General features: G+C 37.9%; 1 protein-coding gene across 1 annotated transcript in view; it reads left to right on the plus strand.

The window, feature by feature from the left end:
* The window catches only part of TMEM245 (transmembrane protein 245), a 99,704-nt gene that overhangs the window by 61,455 nt on the left and 21,261 nt on the right, over positions 1-16,988 (plus strand). Inside the window, exons 12-14 of the mRNA XM_006864687.1 lie at positions 1,076-1,207; positions 10,564-10,686; positions 10,826-10,971. Of these exons, the coding sequence (XP_006864749.1) occupies positions 1,076-1,207; positions 10,564-10,686; positions 10,826-10,971 (401 nt within the window). The remainder of the gene's footprint in view (positions 1-1,075; positions 1,208-10,563; positions 10,687-10,825; positions 10,972-16,988) is intronic.

A 16,988-nucleotide genomic window follows, 5' to 3' on the forward strand; every position in this document is an offset into this window, starting at 1 on the left:
CAGTGGTTCAAGCTCACCAGCTGCTCCTTGGAAACCCTATACAGGGTCGCTATGGGTTGGAATCCACTAAACCTCGATGACACTTAACAACTATATATATATATATCCCCCATACTGATTACAAATTTGATGTCTATTTCACACTATTAGAATATCTCTATTTTTGGACTGGCCACATTTTAGGTGCTCAGTAGCCACATGTGGTGGACTGGCTACTGCTTTGGACAAAACAGCTCTTGACATTAAGAACTTTTCTTAAGGTAAAAAGATTTTAATTAAATGTAGCTATTCCTACATGGTGGCTCCATGTGATAAGCACTGGACTGTGAACTACAAGGTCCTCCTCAGGAGAAAGATGAGACTTCTGCTTCCAGGAAATTTAAAAAGCCTCGGGAACCCTATAATGATTTCTGTGAGTTGGAACTGACTCGATGGCACTTAACAACATTCCTACATTCTGCCAATACAGTTTTCTTCCAGACAAAAGAGAATTTTCTCGTTACTCTTGACTTAAAAAGATGCTTTCCTATTAATTTTGCTCTCTTTATAAGTATGGAAGATAATTAAAGGAAAGGAGGTTTAAATTTTTTTTTTTTTAAAAGGAAGACCAATAGAAAGGTGAAGAAGCAAATAAATAATGAAAATGCTATTAGTGTATTGTTAGATATTGCATATATTAAGAAATAAAGTGTGTTCCAAATGTGTTTAGTAGGTAAGCATTTGACCTGGGCTCAGACATGGAACCTAGAGTATAAACAACAAGATACTGTATTTCAGGGTTTTAGGTAGAGTTCTTAGTTGATTTCTTCAAATAGTACAAAGTTTTCACCTTGAGGTACTCGGTGAAGTCCTTAGTAGACCTAAGGACAGAGTAGAACTGTCACCGTAGGGTTCCCAAGGCTGTAAATCCTTACAGAAGGCAAATGTCTTATCTTTCTCTCCCAGAGCAGCTTGTGGGTTCAAACCACTGACCACACAATTAACACCCATGCACTACCAGGGCTCCAGAGGGCACTTAGACTCTGTTTTTTTAGGTTAAGATTGGAATTTCATGTTTGAACTGTTTGTTCCATAGAATGTAACACATTCTGGGAGACACAAAGGACACAAGATGCATGTAAGTCGGCAGAATAGCTGGCTGGGAGACATTCTGGACTGGCAAGATATTGCTTCCTTTGTTCATGAGAACATTGAGACATTTCTTTCGGTAAGTAATAGTATTAAATGGTTAAATTGGACTGACAATAAAAGCAAAATGCTGATTCTCAGTTTTATTTATAAACTTAGAGACCTTTAGTAACCTCTTTGTAATGCCACGTCATATACAGTCTTGAGAACTCTGAATGTACTAGATGTCCAAAAGTCATAGGTGTCTCAATTCTACTCTAGTCTTCCTTATTCATTGTCCAGCCTTCACATGCATGTGAGGCTATTGAAAATGTGGCTTGGGTCAGGCTCACCCTAGTCCTTAACACTTTAAAGAAGTCTTGGCAGCCCATTTGCCAAGTACTTGATTTCCTGATTGCTGCTCCCATGAGAACGTCAATATTTTCTCCATTTAACATGATGTTTAATGGATCAATTGTGAGAATTTTTTTTCTTTATATTGCAATGTAATCCATACTGAAGGCTGGAGACTTAAAATAGATCTACAAGTGGCTTAAGTGTTTCAAGTCCTCTTCCCTTTCAGCAAGCAAGGTTGTGTCTGTCATCTGCATGTTTAAAATCTGTTTAATGTTAATTTTCATATCTGTTCCTGTGTTCAGTATATGAAGTATATGAAGAAAATCTGGCATCCTATTTATATAATTGGAAAAGGGAGGGATATTTTAAGTGTTTGCAGCTAGTTGTGACTCTTCTTTGATGCTACACCAAAACTCAGCAAGTGCTATTTCTTAAAGGTTATTTTCAGTGTGAAACTTGAAACCATAAATGAACTTTTTGTAATCTGCTTTAATTAAGTCTTTCTTCACTAAAATATATATATTATCCTTGTATATTTTTGTAATATGTATTGGCCATTAGGAATATTTGTTCACTGATTTTTGTACATCTTCTAAATATTGATGCATTTCGTTAAATGCGGGGAGACCAGCTCTCCGCGGGGGGTCATGGGACATGAGAGGAGACGTGGAGTCAGCGGTGAATGAATGAATGGCTTTCTCAGTCAGCCTGCTGTGCTGTCCATGCTGTCCAGCTTGTTGTTCTGCCTTCCTCTGGCCCAGCTCAGCAAGTCTTTATTTTTCATATAAAACTACACAGTACATACTGAATTGACACTTTGATCTTTTCTTGAATTATTACACAGTTAATCACAACATTCTTGCACCTGGTCATTAGACAACTTTCACAACAATATTTCTGTGATGTTCAAACTGACTTTCATCTCCTTTCCCAGTATGTGATAAACGGTTTCTTCTTGTTTCCACTAAAAGATTAAGTCAAACCTTACACAGATCATTTCTACTTATCAGACTGCTGATTACATTTTCTTAGTAACGTAAGTTTCTACTAATCATTAATGCTCACACTACCTCATTATTCCTACTAATTATCAACTTTCTATCCTACATAATGCACTATTTTCATAATACAAGTATTACTAACATCTACTTATTTATTTTTCTAAAGTATTCATTAAATTGCTTGGAAGCTATGTAGCATAAAGCCCAACTTGGCTAATTGCTACAGGAAATGTAGATTATCAAGTCAAAACTATCCTTCACTTAACTTCATTATTTTCTGCTTATTTACGCTCGTGCTTGTATGTAGGGGTTTGTGAATTCTAGCTAGTGACTGATTGTGGTAAGGTCTATAGGGGTAGATCAGCTTGACTTTAATTTGCTATCTGCTTTTGTGGTCTCACAAATGTAGTTACTTAGGTTTTCTATGAAAGGGAGTAATTTATACAATTCTCTTTGTATTCTATCCACCAAAGCTGAAAGCAATGGTTGCTAAGCCAGTTTTTACTAAGGTTTGTAGAACTCATAGTGAAAAGCTGTGAATATGGCCATATTATATATTTTCACAAGTAAATTCAAGATTACCCTAAAGAGAAGGCAGAAAGTGACTTCTGAGAACCATTTGTCTTGCAAGATGACCTTTCTATCTGCCAGAACTGTGTCAAGCAACAGATTGAAGCTGTTCTCTACATTCAGCCGCTTCTAGCAATTAAACAGCATTTAAAAAATTATATTCTTTATTATCTCAACAGAAAAACTTTAAATAGTAGAAAGCTATCAAGGTCACAGTGACTAATACACATTTTCCAAATTTTAATTGTTTTCCTTGACTGTTGTAATTTTATTATTAACATTAAATACTACCAGCCATTACCCTGCCAAATTCCAAGTTTGTCAGTCTTTTTTGGTGCTTTCCTAAAGGGCTCCTGGTGTGGCAGTGTAGTTTCAGCATTGGACTCTGAACCATAAGGTTGGCAGTTCAAACACACCAGCTGCTCCTCGGAAAGCTGTGCAGGGTTGCTATGAATCAGAACTGACTCCAGGGCACTTGTTCAACAACAAAGGCTATTTCTAAGTGGAAGTGACGCTGAGAATGAGGTGGTGATGGATACAATGTTTGGTGCCGCTGCTTTGATTTGGCCTATTATTATTACCTATTATTATTTTTTTTATTTATTGGGTGCTGTCGAGTTGGCACCGACTCATAGCAACTCTATGTACAACAGAACAAAACACTACCTGCTCTTATGCCAGTCTAACAATCATTTCCACACTTGAGCCCATTGCTACTGGCACTGTGCCAGTCCATCTCGTTGGGAGTCTTCCTCTTTTTTGCTAACCCTTCACTTTGCCAAGCATGATGTTCTTCAGGGACTAACTAGTACCACCTGATAATATGTCCAAAGTGTGAAAGGCAAAGTCTGGCCATCTTGGCTTCTAAGGAGCATTCTGGCTATACTTTTTCCTAAATCTAAAAGATTTGTTTGTTCTTTTAGCAGCCCATGGTACTTTTAATAATCTCGTACAACACCATAACTCAAATACATCAATTATTCTATGCTCTTCATACTCATTATCCAACTTTCACATGCACGTGAGGCTATTGAAAATACCATGGCTTTAGTCAGACACACTTTAATCCTTAAACAGACATCATCTTTGCTCTGAAACATTTCAAAGAGGTCTTGTGCAGCAGATTTGATTAATGTAATATGTCATTGATTTCTTGACTGCTGCTTCCATGTGTGTTGATGGTTGATCTGAGCAAATTGAAGTCTTTGACAACTTCAATCCTTTTTCCATTTACCTTGATGTTATTTATTGGTTCCATGGTGAGAATTTTTGTTTTCTTTATATTGAGGTGCAACCATACCAAAGGCTGTGGTCTTTGATCTTCATCAGTCTTTTAAGTCCTCTTTGCTTTCAGCAAGTAAGGTTGTATTATCTGCATATCACAAATTGTTAATGAGTCTTTCTCCAATACTGATCCCACGTTGTTCTTCATATAATCTAGTAGCTCGGATTATTTGTTCCACATACAAATTGAATAAGTATGGTCAAAAAATACAACCCTGGCACACACTTTTCCTAATTTTAGACCATTCAGTGTCCCCCTGTTCTGTTGGAATGACTGTCTCTTAGTCTATGTATTGGTTCCTCATGAGCACAATTAAGTGTTCCAGAATACTCATTCTCTCCAGAATAATGGTGTCCATAGCTTGTCATGACTCATTCTATTGAAAGCCTTTGTGTAGTCAGTAAAGCACAGGTAAACAGCTTTCTGGTATTCTCTGCTTTTAGCCTAGATCCATCTGACATCAGCAGTGATACTCCTCTTTCCACATCCTTGTCTGAATCTGGCTTGAACACTTTCAATGTACTATTGCAGCCATTTTTGAATTATCTTTAGCAGAATTGTCCTTTGCCATATTAATGATATTATCTTGTGATTTCCACATTCTGTTGGGTCAACTCTCTTTGGAATGGGCACAAATAATGGATCTCTTCCAATCAGTTGATCAGGTAGCTGTCTTAAAAATTTCTTGGCATAGATGAGTGAGTACTTCCAATGCTGTATCATTTTGTTGAAAGATTTCAATTTGTATTCCATCAATTCCCAAAGCTTTATTCTTTGCCAATGCCTTCAGTGTACCTTGCACTTCTTCAGTACTATTGGCTGTTGATTATATGCTGCCTCTTGAAATGGTTGATCATTGACCATTTCTTATTGATACAATGACTCAGTGTATTCCTTCCATCTTCCTTTGATGCTTTCTGCATCATTTACTATTTTGCCCATAGAATCCTTCAATACTGTAAGTCCAGGCTTGAGTTTTTTCTTCAGTTCTTTCAACTTGAGAGATGCTGACTGTGTTCTTCCCTTTTCATTTTCTAATTCCAGGTCTTTGCACATTTCATTGTAATATTTGGCTTTGTCGTCTCGAGTTGCCTTTTGAAATTTTCTATTTAGCTCTTTTACCTCTTCTCTTCTTCCATTTATTTTCGCATATCTACACTGGAGAGGAACTTTCAGAGTCTTTTCTGACATCCATTTAGGTATTTTCCCCCTTTTTTGTCTTCTTAATGACCCTTTGCTGCTTCCTATGTGAAGTTCTTGATGTCATCCCACAACTTGATGTTATCCCACAACTCTTCTGGTCTTTGGTCATTAATGTCTAATGCATCAAATCAGTTTCTTGAGATGATCTATAAGTGGGATATGTTCAAGGTCATGTTTTGGCCCTGTGGACTTGTTTTCCTTTTCTTCATTTTCAGCCTGAACTTGCATATGAGCAACTGATGGTCTGTTCCATAGTCAGCCCTTGGCCATGTTTTGGCTGATAATAAGGAGTTTTTCCACTGTCTCTTTTCACAAATATAGTCCATTTGATTTCTGTGTATTACATCTGGTGAGGTCCATGTGTATAGAGGTCTTTTATGTTGTTTTAAAAAGTTAAATGCAATGAAGCCATTGGTCTTGCAAAATTCTATCATGCGATCTCCATTGTTGTTTCCATCACCAAGGCCATATTTTCCAACTATTGATCCTTCCTCTTTGTTTCCAGCCTTTGCATTCCAGTTGCCAGCAATTATCAATACAGATTGATTGCATGTTTGATCAATTTCAGACTGAGGAAGTTGGTGGATTTCTTCAATTTCATCATCACTGGCATTAATGGTTGGTGCATAAATTTGAATAATAGTGGTATTTACTAGTCTTCCTCGTTGTTGATAAGTGCCATCGAGTCGGTTCCAACCCATAGCGATCCTGTATAGGGTTTCCGAGGAGCAGCTGGTGAGCTTGAACTGCTGACCAGTTACTCCTCAGAAACCCTATACAGGGTTACTATGGGTGGGAACTGACTTGACAGCAGTTAACAATAACAACAACAAGGAAGACGGAGTCCTGGTGTGGCGCTGTGGGTTAATGCACCAGAGTACAAAGCCATTTGAACTGCAAGGGTGGCAGTTAAAACTCACCAACTGCTCCTCAGAAACCCTACACAGGGTCGCTATGGGTCGGAACCGACTTGACAGCACTTCCTTGTAGACGTATGTATATAATCTTATCACAGATAGCATTATACTTAAAGATGGATCTTGAAATGCTCTTTTTGATGATGAATGCGGCACATTCTTCAATTTGTCATTCCCGACATAGTAAACAATGTGGTTGTCAGATTCAGAATGGCCAATACCAGTCCATTTTAGCTTATTAATGCCTAGAATACTAATGTTTATGTGTTCCATCACATTTTTGACAACTTCAATTTTACTAAATTCATACTTTGTGCATTCCATGTTCCGATTATTAACAGATATTTTACAGGTGTTTCTCTTCATTTTGAGTTGTGCTTCATCAGCAAATGAAAGTCTGAAAACTTTACTCCATTCACGTTATCACAGTCAATTGTTCTTTGAGGAGGCAGCTTTTCCTCAGTCTCATTTTGAGTGCCTTTCAACCTCAGGGTCTCATCCTCTGGCACTATATCTGATAATATTCTGTTACTTTTCATCATGTTTCAATATTCAATAATTTGGTGCTGACAATGTTCCACTGCTATATATAAGGTTTTCAGTGACTAAATATTCAGAAGCAGTCCATCTTTCATTCTTCTTAGTCTGTCTTTATCTGGAAGCTCAGCTAAAACCTGTCCACCATGGGTGACCCTGCTGGTAATTAAAATCCCTGTGGCATAGCTTCCAGAATCACAGCAATATGCAAGCCACCACATTCTGATATACAGACAGACTAGTAGTGTTTTTTTATACTCACTGTTTTTGTACCGTGAATGCAAATATCAACATAGTGAAAAAGGCCAAATGTTCAGGTGATTATGAAAATAGTATCGACCTCACAGATCCCCAGTGGATCTTGGAGACTAGTTGTTTAGGGACCACACTTTAAGAACTACCTTTTAATTCTAACCCGTGGAATACCTATTAATCAGACGTTTAGTATAGGACATGAATTCTGTAATTTTTTTTTTTTAATATTATTTTCTACCACTTTTTCTTTGCTCCTAACCCTAAGGAAATAGGTTAAACTTTACTTTTCAAATCTGATTGAATTTTTTATTTCTGACATAATGCTCTACCAGCTTTTTCTTATTTTCCTAACCTTCCTTTTTTTATTTCTCTGAGGATATTAATAATAAAAGTTTTTAAAAGTTTTCTGCTCTCTGCTCTGCATTTTTTTTAAGTTTGTTTGACTTTTTTTTTTCATGTTAAAGGCTATCCTCAAATATTTTAAGAGAAGCACTGCGTGGTGCTGTAGGATAAGCACTTGATTATAAGGTTGGTTTGAACTGCAAGGTTGGTGGTTCAGACTCACCAACTGCTCCTCAGAAACCCAGGGTCACTATGAGAAGGAACTGACTCGACAACACATAACAACAACAGCAAATGGAAAGCCAGTTAGAAGGTCACAATTAGGCTAGCCTAGAGAAAATCCCAAGGATTTCATCCAGTTGTATGACCTTCTTGATATTCTTTTTAGTACATATATTGCTATGATTGATTAGACTTAAGCCAAACTTGCCTGGTTTTTGTACTTTTAACTTGTGATACATTTTGTCTGTATAGAACTTTCTAGTTTATAGAGTTTCAGGTATCTTATTATTGCTTGTGGCTTGTCCCTGGGTGGTACTAATGGGACAACATGCTTAGCACATAACCAAAAGGTGGGCGGTTCAAGTCTACTCAGGAATTCCTTGGAAGAAAGATCTGGTAATCTACTTCTGAAAAAATCAGGTATTGAAAATCCTGTGGAGCACAGTTCTATTCTGACACACATAGGGTTGTCGTGAGTCTGAGTTGACTCCATGGCAAGTGGAGTTGTGGGCTGTTGCTTGTGGCTTTACCAATGCCTCTTTGTAAGCCAAGCATATAAACAATTAACTATCAAAAAATGTCCCTTTCTCTATCTTCTCCAACTAATCTTTGTTTATAAGAAAGATTACTTGACTCTTGTTGGAGGTTATCAGTCTGTAATTGATGTATTCATTTCATTTTTGAAGAGTTACTACAGGAGATTTTTTTTCAATCAGTATGACCCAGAGACTATTTAAAATGTTTTTGGACAAAAATTCCAAAACAGCCGAAACCCCAGAAGAATGTTTGTCAAAATCACAAGTGAAGGCATTGTTGATATCTTTCTTAGAATTAGCGGCATTGTTCATTCAGTGTGTTCCACAAGGTCAAACAGCCAGCCATGCATATTTTTGTAGACATTAGGAAGCATTTTCAAGATTTTTTGTAAGGAGTTTTTGTAAATGGAGCCAGCCTGCCAAAATTCTCTAATGAAGACTGAATTGATGTTTGCAAGAAATGCTGAGAGTCACAAAATATGCCTTTATAAGTGTTACGTTTGAGGTAGGAAAGGAACGGAAAGGCCTTTCATTAATTTAACAGATGATATAACTTGATCATATGACAAAAAGCAGAACTGCTGTTTTGGAAAGGATACCAAAGTAAAAATGAAACATGAGTTCTGGTCCCAGCTCTGGTTTCACTTATTAGTTCTGTGCTCTTAAGGAAATGTTTAGGAATCTCGGAGTCTCAGGTTTGCATATCCGTAGAGAGGATCTCATCTGCTTTACTTCCCTCAGCACTGCTCTGAGGTTTATGGGAGCATTTTAGAAAGTATAATGAAAGGTGGTGTTGTGAATATTTTGTTTCCATGTTTTTCTTGAAAAGGAAGAAGAGTCAATTTGGGAAAAATGGAACAGATAAGGGAATTTAATTCATAAAGGAATAGATACTAAAAACATGGAGGTGTGCTGTAGGTATTGTATATCTTCTTTACATAGTCATTAGTATATGCTCAAATTGGTAATGTCCTTCATCCTAACATCTAGTGTATGGAAATTTGTAAGTGAACAACTGAACTCCATAGGTCTATGGTAGGTCTTAGTCTAAGGGCTATTGTCTGTTTCAGAAAAAAATTTAGCTGCAGAATGCTACCCTTGGTCCTTTTTGCTCATGACATTTGTTGTGATTTTATAGTCTTATCCCTGAGGAACCTAGGACAAAGACTAAATTACTTTGAGTTATGAAATGGAAGTGATGCTTTTTGCATGGATAGCGGGGGATCTAAAGATGGTAGGGTGGGGGGCAATTAAACAGACAAATGCTAGAAGTCAATAGCCTGAATTGTGAACTCTTTAAGTAAGGAAAAAAGTACACATGATCCTCTGAGCTTAGTGTAACCAGAGGTTGCATTCTGGCTTATCTTTCTGTAGATTTTTTTCTATGTATACCATTTTTTACATAGTTACAATCATTTTCTGGAGCCCTGGTGTGGCAGTGTAGGATAAGCACTGAACTGCTAACTATAAGGTCAGTGGTTCAAACCCACCAGCCACTCCTTGGAAATCTGAACAGAGTCGCTATGAGTCAGAATTAATTTGACAGCACTTAAGAACAGCAATCATTCTATAAATAAAATTTTTGTATTTCTGCTTTTTAAATGGATTTGTATTAGGTTTCTTTGTTAAAATAGAAATGTTCTTTATGGTACCCTGGTGTTGAGATAGGTTAGGTGTTGGGTTGCTAACTTCAAGATTAGTGGTTCAAACACGCCAGTGGGTCCAAGGGAGAAAGATGAGGCTCTACTCCTGTAAAGGTTTACAGTGAAAGAAACCCTACACAGGGTTGCTATGAGTCGAAATGTACTTAATGGCAGTGGGTTTACTGGTGGCACATTTGTTAAGCCAAAAGGCTGGTGGTTTGAAGCCAGCAGTGTTCTGTGGGAGAAAATGCGACTATCTGCTTCTGTCCAGATGTAGAGCATTGAAAGCCCTATGGGGAAGTTCTGCTCTGTCCTGGGGTCATGATGAGTCAGAATGAACTTGGTGGCAATGGATTTAATTTGTTTGTATTTAATACTACTTTGACTGGATTTGCCATAATTTATTTAAACATCTTACTTATTATTGGACATCTAAGTGTTCACAATGTTTTTATTTTTCATTATAAATCATGTTCAGTTCTTGCATTTCCAATTTATGGTTCTGAAACTGGATTGAAATCACACTTGGTCACTGTGGGAATGTTTTCCAGAGGTTTTGTTCGATATCCTGCTTTCCTTCCTCTTTAGATCTTAGAGTCTCTGTGGATTGTTATGAGCCGGAACGTGAGTCTGCTCTTTACCACCGTCACTATGCTCCTGACCATCCTCTTCTACAGCGGGACGGCGCTTCTCAATTTTGTACTGTCTCTGGTATGTACACACAGTTAAGTACACTTCACATTTCCTTCAGCATTGAAGCATGTTCTTGCTTCCATTTGATTTGGGTCTGTTGGTCTTCCTGTATTTCCCACTTGTGATTATTTAGGAGATACTGTCCTTTGTCTTGCAGATCATTTTCCTGACCACCCTATTTTATCTATTAAGTTCCAGTGATGAGTACTACAAGCCAGTGAAGTGGGTGATAAGCCTGACACCATTATCTCAGCCAGGTCCGTCTTCTAATATTATTGGCCAGTCTGTGGAAGAAGCTATTAGGTAGGAATAAGATTTATGTTATTCTCTCTTCCTTTAGAAACTGCTTTACATGAGAAATATGCTTATTATCTTGAGCTTCCTAGTAACATTCAGTGATAAACGAGTGAAAAAAGGAAGCAAACCCAGTACCATGGAGTCCGTTCTGACTCATAGCTACCCTCTACAGGGTTTCTGAGATTGTGAATCTTTATCAGAGCAGACAGCCTCTTCTTTCTCTCAAGGAGCAACTGGTGGGTTTGAACTGTCAGTGTGTAGTCGTTAGCAGCCCTATGCCTAGCCCACTGTGCCCACCACCACAGTTTTTATCTCCTTTTGAGAAGATAACGAGAGTAGAGCAAATGTTAATTAAAAAATTCCAAGCAGTTTTCCTATCTTGTTCTCAAGCCTGGGATTCATACAGATTTTATGTTCCATCCCCATCAGCTTTCCGTCAGCAGGGTTTTGCCCTAGCTTCTGTCATCATGTCTCTTGTGTAGGAGAACCTCCATCTGCCAGCACAGGTAGACCTCACCTCCTCTCAGACGCCTCCTTCTGTTCTCAGGATTTCTAGCTTTGCCCACGTTACAGATCAGATAGCCTTCCTGTTTCCTCTTTCTCCCTCAGTGTCAGGCTGTGACCTCTGCAGGGGGTGGGTTGAGCCTTGCAAATGCGAAGTCTCTGGTTCTCCCTAGTTATCAGTTCTGTGTGCATCACAGGTTCTGGCCAAAGGCTTTAATCCTGTTTTCTGAGGTCCATGTATTGCAGACTTGGTTTCTGAATGAGATTTTTCTTCAACTTTTACTATTGATAACCTTTTCCCAGCTTACAGGCTCCTGACTTCCTTTTTCTATTTCTCCTTTATTATCTCAGGTAGGGAGAGACCTTTTTGCAGCCTAGGCCTCTCTCAGCAACTTCCCCAATCCATGTCCTCATTGCTGTTAAACCTTTAACAAGACTGTACTATAGTTTTACTTCTTGTGAATGGCTACTCTGTATCAAGTAATCTATTAAGGCTCTTTACTAATGAGTTACTAGCCCAAGTGGTCTCAAGTGGATCTCTGGCTGGCATATCTGTTCTAATATACACTTTAAAATGTCATTGTTTGGAACTAGTCTTCCACAGAAATCTTGATTTGAACTGATAATCCTGTAGCAGCTGATCTTTATTACTGTATTCATGTAAGCAGCTGGTCAGGAGGATAACTCTTTGGTCTCTGCAAATGCCTCAGTTACTTTCAAATAGGATGCATACTCTTAAAATAGTTGCCCTTTCTTTCTACTAGCAATGCCTGGGTAGAGTCTTCACCAGTATCTTACTTCCTTGATTGGATATCAAGAGAAATCAAGGGTAACTGCTTTCAGGATGAAGCTGTCCTTAGGGAAATGGTGACTGTTCTGGCCTGCTTGAGTGTTCCTGCTAAGCCTATATGACCAGGTTGCCATCCTTACTGAGTAAATGAAATGATAGAAATTTTAGCACTAGATAAACTTTTATTTATTTCAATGACATGATTTTGATTCAAGAAAGCTTATGCAAATGCAATCAAAAAGGAAGAATATAATACACCTACCATCCCAGTAGAATAAAGTTGTTACCATACCAGAGGCTGGTAGGAATCCTCTAGTAAGTGTGATTTCAGTGAAACTGTACAGAGAAGTGGTTACTTTGTCCATAAAGAAATTCAATAAAGATAATGCTTCATTTTTATAAGGTAACCTATTATAAGCACTGACTTTGGTTCTCTAAAATGCTTTTCTATTTTGAAAATCACAGTTCTTCCATTTTCTTGTATTCTGCTTTCTTGGAGTGAACCACTTGTTGACTATTCTGTATTGTCACCTTTGTCCTATAGTGTATGTAGCCTTTGTTTCAGTGTTGTGGCTGCTGGTAGCAGTATGACTCACACCTAGGTCCAGCTGATTCAAAACACATGTCCTTCAGTTACATAAACCATGATGTCTTCTTCCAGGAGGAGCAGGTTAGTAGAGAAGATCATGGGTTAAATTTGAGAAACTGTTAAGACCAATCAAATGGGCATATAAGGCTGGTGGCTAGAAATTTACATTTACAGTTTAGGAGGGAGTTTGAGATTAGAAAAAGTGCTGTCAGCTACAAAAATATATGACTTTTTACAAATTAGCTTTTTCTTCTCTTCTTGGGAGGATTGTGCACATTAATTATGCAGTATAACAGCAGCACCTTGTCTTGGCTCCAGAGAGAAATGGGACAAAACACATTCATTGTATTATCAACTTAATTTTAAGGCAGAAAAACTCTTTTAACATTCCTTAGTACAAGACCTTACGATTTGCAAGCAGATGTACTTTTGTGAGTCTAGTAAACATGATACACACTACAGAAATTGCTATATCCTGGAAAATTTTTCTAACCATGTTGTTATTAAGTGCCATCTAGTTGGTTCCAACTCAGAGCGACCCTGTGTTGAATTTCCAAGGCTTTAAATCTTCACGGGAGCAGATAGCCTCGTTTTTCTCCCTCAGAGCGGTTGGTGGGCTCAAACCATTAACCTTGTGGTTTGCAGTCCAGTATGGAGGAGTCCTTGTGTGGCGCTGTGGGTTAATGCGCCAGACTGCAAAGCCGTTTGAACTGTAAGGTCGGCAATTCAAACTCACCAGCTGCTCCTTAGAAACCCTATATAGGCTCGCTATGTGTCAGAACCAACTCAGTGGCACGCAACAACAACTACAACATGGAGCCACGATGCTGTCTTTCTAACCATTGTTATTTGTTAGGTGCCGTCAACTTGGTTCTTACTTATAGCAAGTCTGACTAGGGTTTCTGAGGAGCGGCTGATGAATTTGAGCCGCCGATCTTGCAGTTCAAACTGACCTTGCAGTCCAGTGCATTTTGCCACAGCATCATACCAGGACTTCTTTCTAACCATGGCCATATTCAGTGATATAATTTAAAGTTTAAAATGCAAGGTGATTTTTAGCAGTCTCAATCTTTTTGGTCTCTTTCTTTACTGGGTCAAATTCAAGACTTAAATCAAAATATGTAAGTTTTATATAGATTCCTCTGAAGAACTTCCTGTACTTATGTATACATATAAATATATATGTTTATATGTACTCATGTATGTCTGTATATATGTATTGTTTTTAATTGCCATCGAGTCAGTTCTGACTCATAGTGATGCTGTATATGGTTTCCAAGGAGTGGCTGGTGAATTTGATCTTGTGGTTCAAACTGACCTTTGCAGTCCAGTGCTTTATCCTGCAGCATCACATCAGGACTACGTATATATATTGTTTTTGACGTTAAGTGCCGTTGAGTCAGTTCAGACCCATAGTGACCCTATATAACAAATCCAAGAAGCAAGTGGTGATCTTGAACCACCAATCTTGAGGTTCAAACCGACTCTGTAGTCTAGCGCATTAACCACAGGGTCACACCAGGACTCCTGTGTGTGTTTGTGTACATATATACACACTTAATACTTCTAAAAGTTTTTTAAATCCCCTTGTTTGTATTTGTGTGTATGCGTGTGTGTGTGTTTATATATGAATGATGACAATGATTTCTGTTTCTCTAGTCAAATTTTTCACTCTGAAGGATTATATTCAAGAAAGAATGTTTCTTCATGAAGAAAAATTTTCCAGAGGAAAAATATACAAATGATTGTGAAAATATTATTATAAGCCTCAGTTTAGTCTTTAATAAATATCAACCATTAATCATCATTACTATAATTAAGTGAAAATCATTTTATATGACTTATTAATAAGTGAAAGTGTAATTGAAATTAGCTGCTAACAGCATGACCAGATTTGAAATTGTCTTTGTTCTTCAAGCTTTGCCTTCTGAAATACGTGGCTATGTTATAATCACTGTTTCATCGAATTTTTGAGATTTTTTAATTCTCAATTCTGAATAAATGTCTTCTAAATTGAATACATTTGTTATTGGGTTTCTAGCCTGTGAATTTTTGAGTTTAGTGGCATGCATCCTTGGTCCCCAAACCATTTTCCTCCCCTTAGCAGCATGCTGTGTCCTGAATGTATGCATCGTGTTCCTCTTCCCTGATGCTCCATTCTGCTTGCTCTGGTGGAGATATTGCACATTACTAAGTTGCATGTTGTCACGGCCTCGGTGCAATTTAGTATGTGTGATATTTTCACATGAGTGCATGCACACGGGTATGGCTCTTGCTTGCTGGAATCACAGCTTTCAGTGCTGGTGGGTGGGAGTTCCACTGATAGTAGATGGGAGAATGTGTGTACCATGAAATTTTCCTTTAGAAAGTGAACATTCTTCCCACCCTACACATCAATTTGGGGGAATTAAATGTGTTTTGTTTTAAAAATCCGCTCTGGTTTTAGTAATTTTTTTTTTTTTTTTTACACTGAGTAAATTAAATATTCATTGGAAAAGAATTGTCATGGTGTTAATGTTTTAAATGATACTGGTTTAAATTAAAATGTGTAAGGAAGAGGATTACACTGTAAGAAAATGCATTCCTATTTATTAAAAGATTACCTCTTCTAACACTGAAATTGTGATTCATAATCTCTTATGCATATTTGAAAAAATAAAATTAGCTGAAATTCTAAATATAGTACTGTTGTTGTCAAGTCAATTCTGACTCATAGCAACCCTATCTAGTGTTTCCGTGGAGTGGTTGGTGGGTTTGAACCACCGACCTTGCAATTAGCATTGTTTATCCTGTAGTGCGACACCAGGACTCCATAATAGTAATATACTGCCTTTTAACTTACCTGATTAAAAATTGGTCTAATAAACCATAACCTTTACTTTTTTAAGTTTCCAAGGAAAATGACTTTGAAAAAATTTGTCTTGTATTTTATTTTCTCTTTTGATGCTTTAAAAGTTTCCAAATTCATTCTGATAAGCTTATAATAGAACTGGGGTCCTGATGTGGTGCTGTGGGATAAGCACTAGACTGCTAACTTCAAGGTCAGTGGTTCTGACCTACCCACCACTCTATGGAGCTCCTATACAGGGTCACTATGAGTTGAAACCAAGTAGATTGCACTTAACAATAACAGCAAAATAATAGTTTTGAGATACAGATGTTTACAATATTCTTATATAATTGTAACATCCCTTTGATAGAGAGGAATGTGTTAATTTTGGCAGTGCCACATTGTAAGCATTCATGATCACCCGGCAGTACCAAGGATACAAGCCGTGCATTAACTACATAAATATATTGAAGTAACCCCCTCCTTCCAGGACTTCCTGATGATCTGATGTGTTGTCACGGTCACATTTCTTCTGTCTGTGACTCACTACATTTTCCAGTAGGGAGGGAAGTATCTGTGTAAGTACCTTTTCCCCCTGTCTCCCTAGTAGCTTCTAGGTCTGCATGTACAGCATGCCCATTCCCTCAGCTTTCTCTACATTTTACTATGGAACTGGGTCTCTGGAGCAGATGAATCAAGAAAGGCAGAGAGATATAACTTCCTAAGAAGAATTGGTTTCTAGATCAGGATGGGAAATACGTGTCCCAACTGATAATTCTGTTTGCTGTGTCTCTAGAAGCTGACCTGCTGCTCTCCGCTTCCTTACCTTCTACTTGCAGTGAGAGTAGAATGCTGGTCAGGTATGCAATCGCTGTTGTGGGCTATGGTAGTCTTCCTATGTGACCTTTAGAAAGAAAAACCTATTGTACACACATTTTGTCAGGTAGGCAGAATTTGGTTTTGGACTCTTTATTCTTCTTTTCCTTTGTTTCCTTTCTTCTTCTGTAGACATACTTTTCCTTCTTTGCTGTCCAAATCTTTATACCCTGAATGCACAGAGCTTCTTGATTACACTTTATTCTTCTCTGTGCCTCATTCTTTGCTTCAAATCTCATTCCATTGAAAGCAGGTCATCTAAATTAAATCTTGAATTGTCTTGCTAGTTTTCACTTACTTGGTTTAAAAAGTAATAAGAACATCAATGATGGGGGGAAGTGGGATAAAAGCAGCAATGAAGTGGCAAGCTAAGCCCTACAATGTTCAGTGGACTTATGTGGACCCAGTTGGGGACCTGGTTGGCAAGCAGTGTG

The sequence above is a fragment of the Chrysochloris asiatica genome, unplaced genomic scaffold (assembly GCF_000296735.1).
Source record: "Chrysochloris asiatica unplaced genomic scaffold, ChrAsi1.0 scaffold00069, whole genome shotgun sequence".
NCBI lineage: Eukaryota > Metazoa > Chordata > Mammalia > Afrosoricida > Chrysochloridae > Chrysochloris > Chrysochloris asiatica.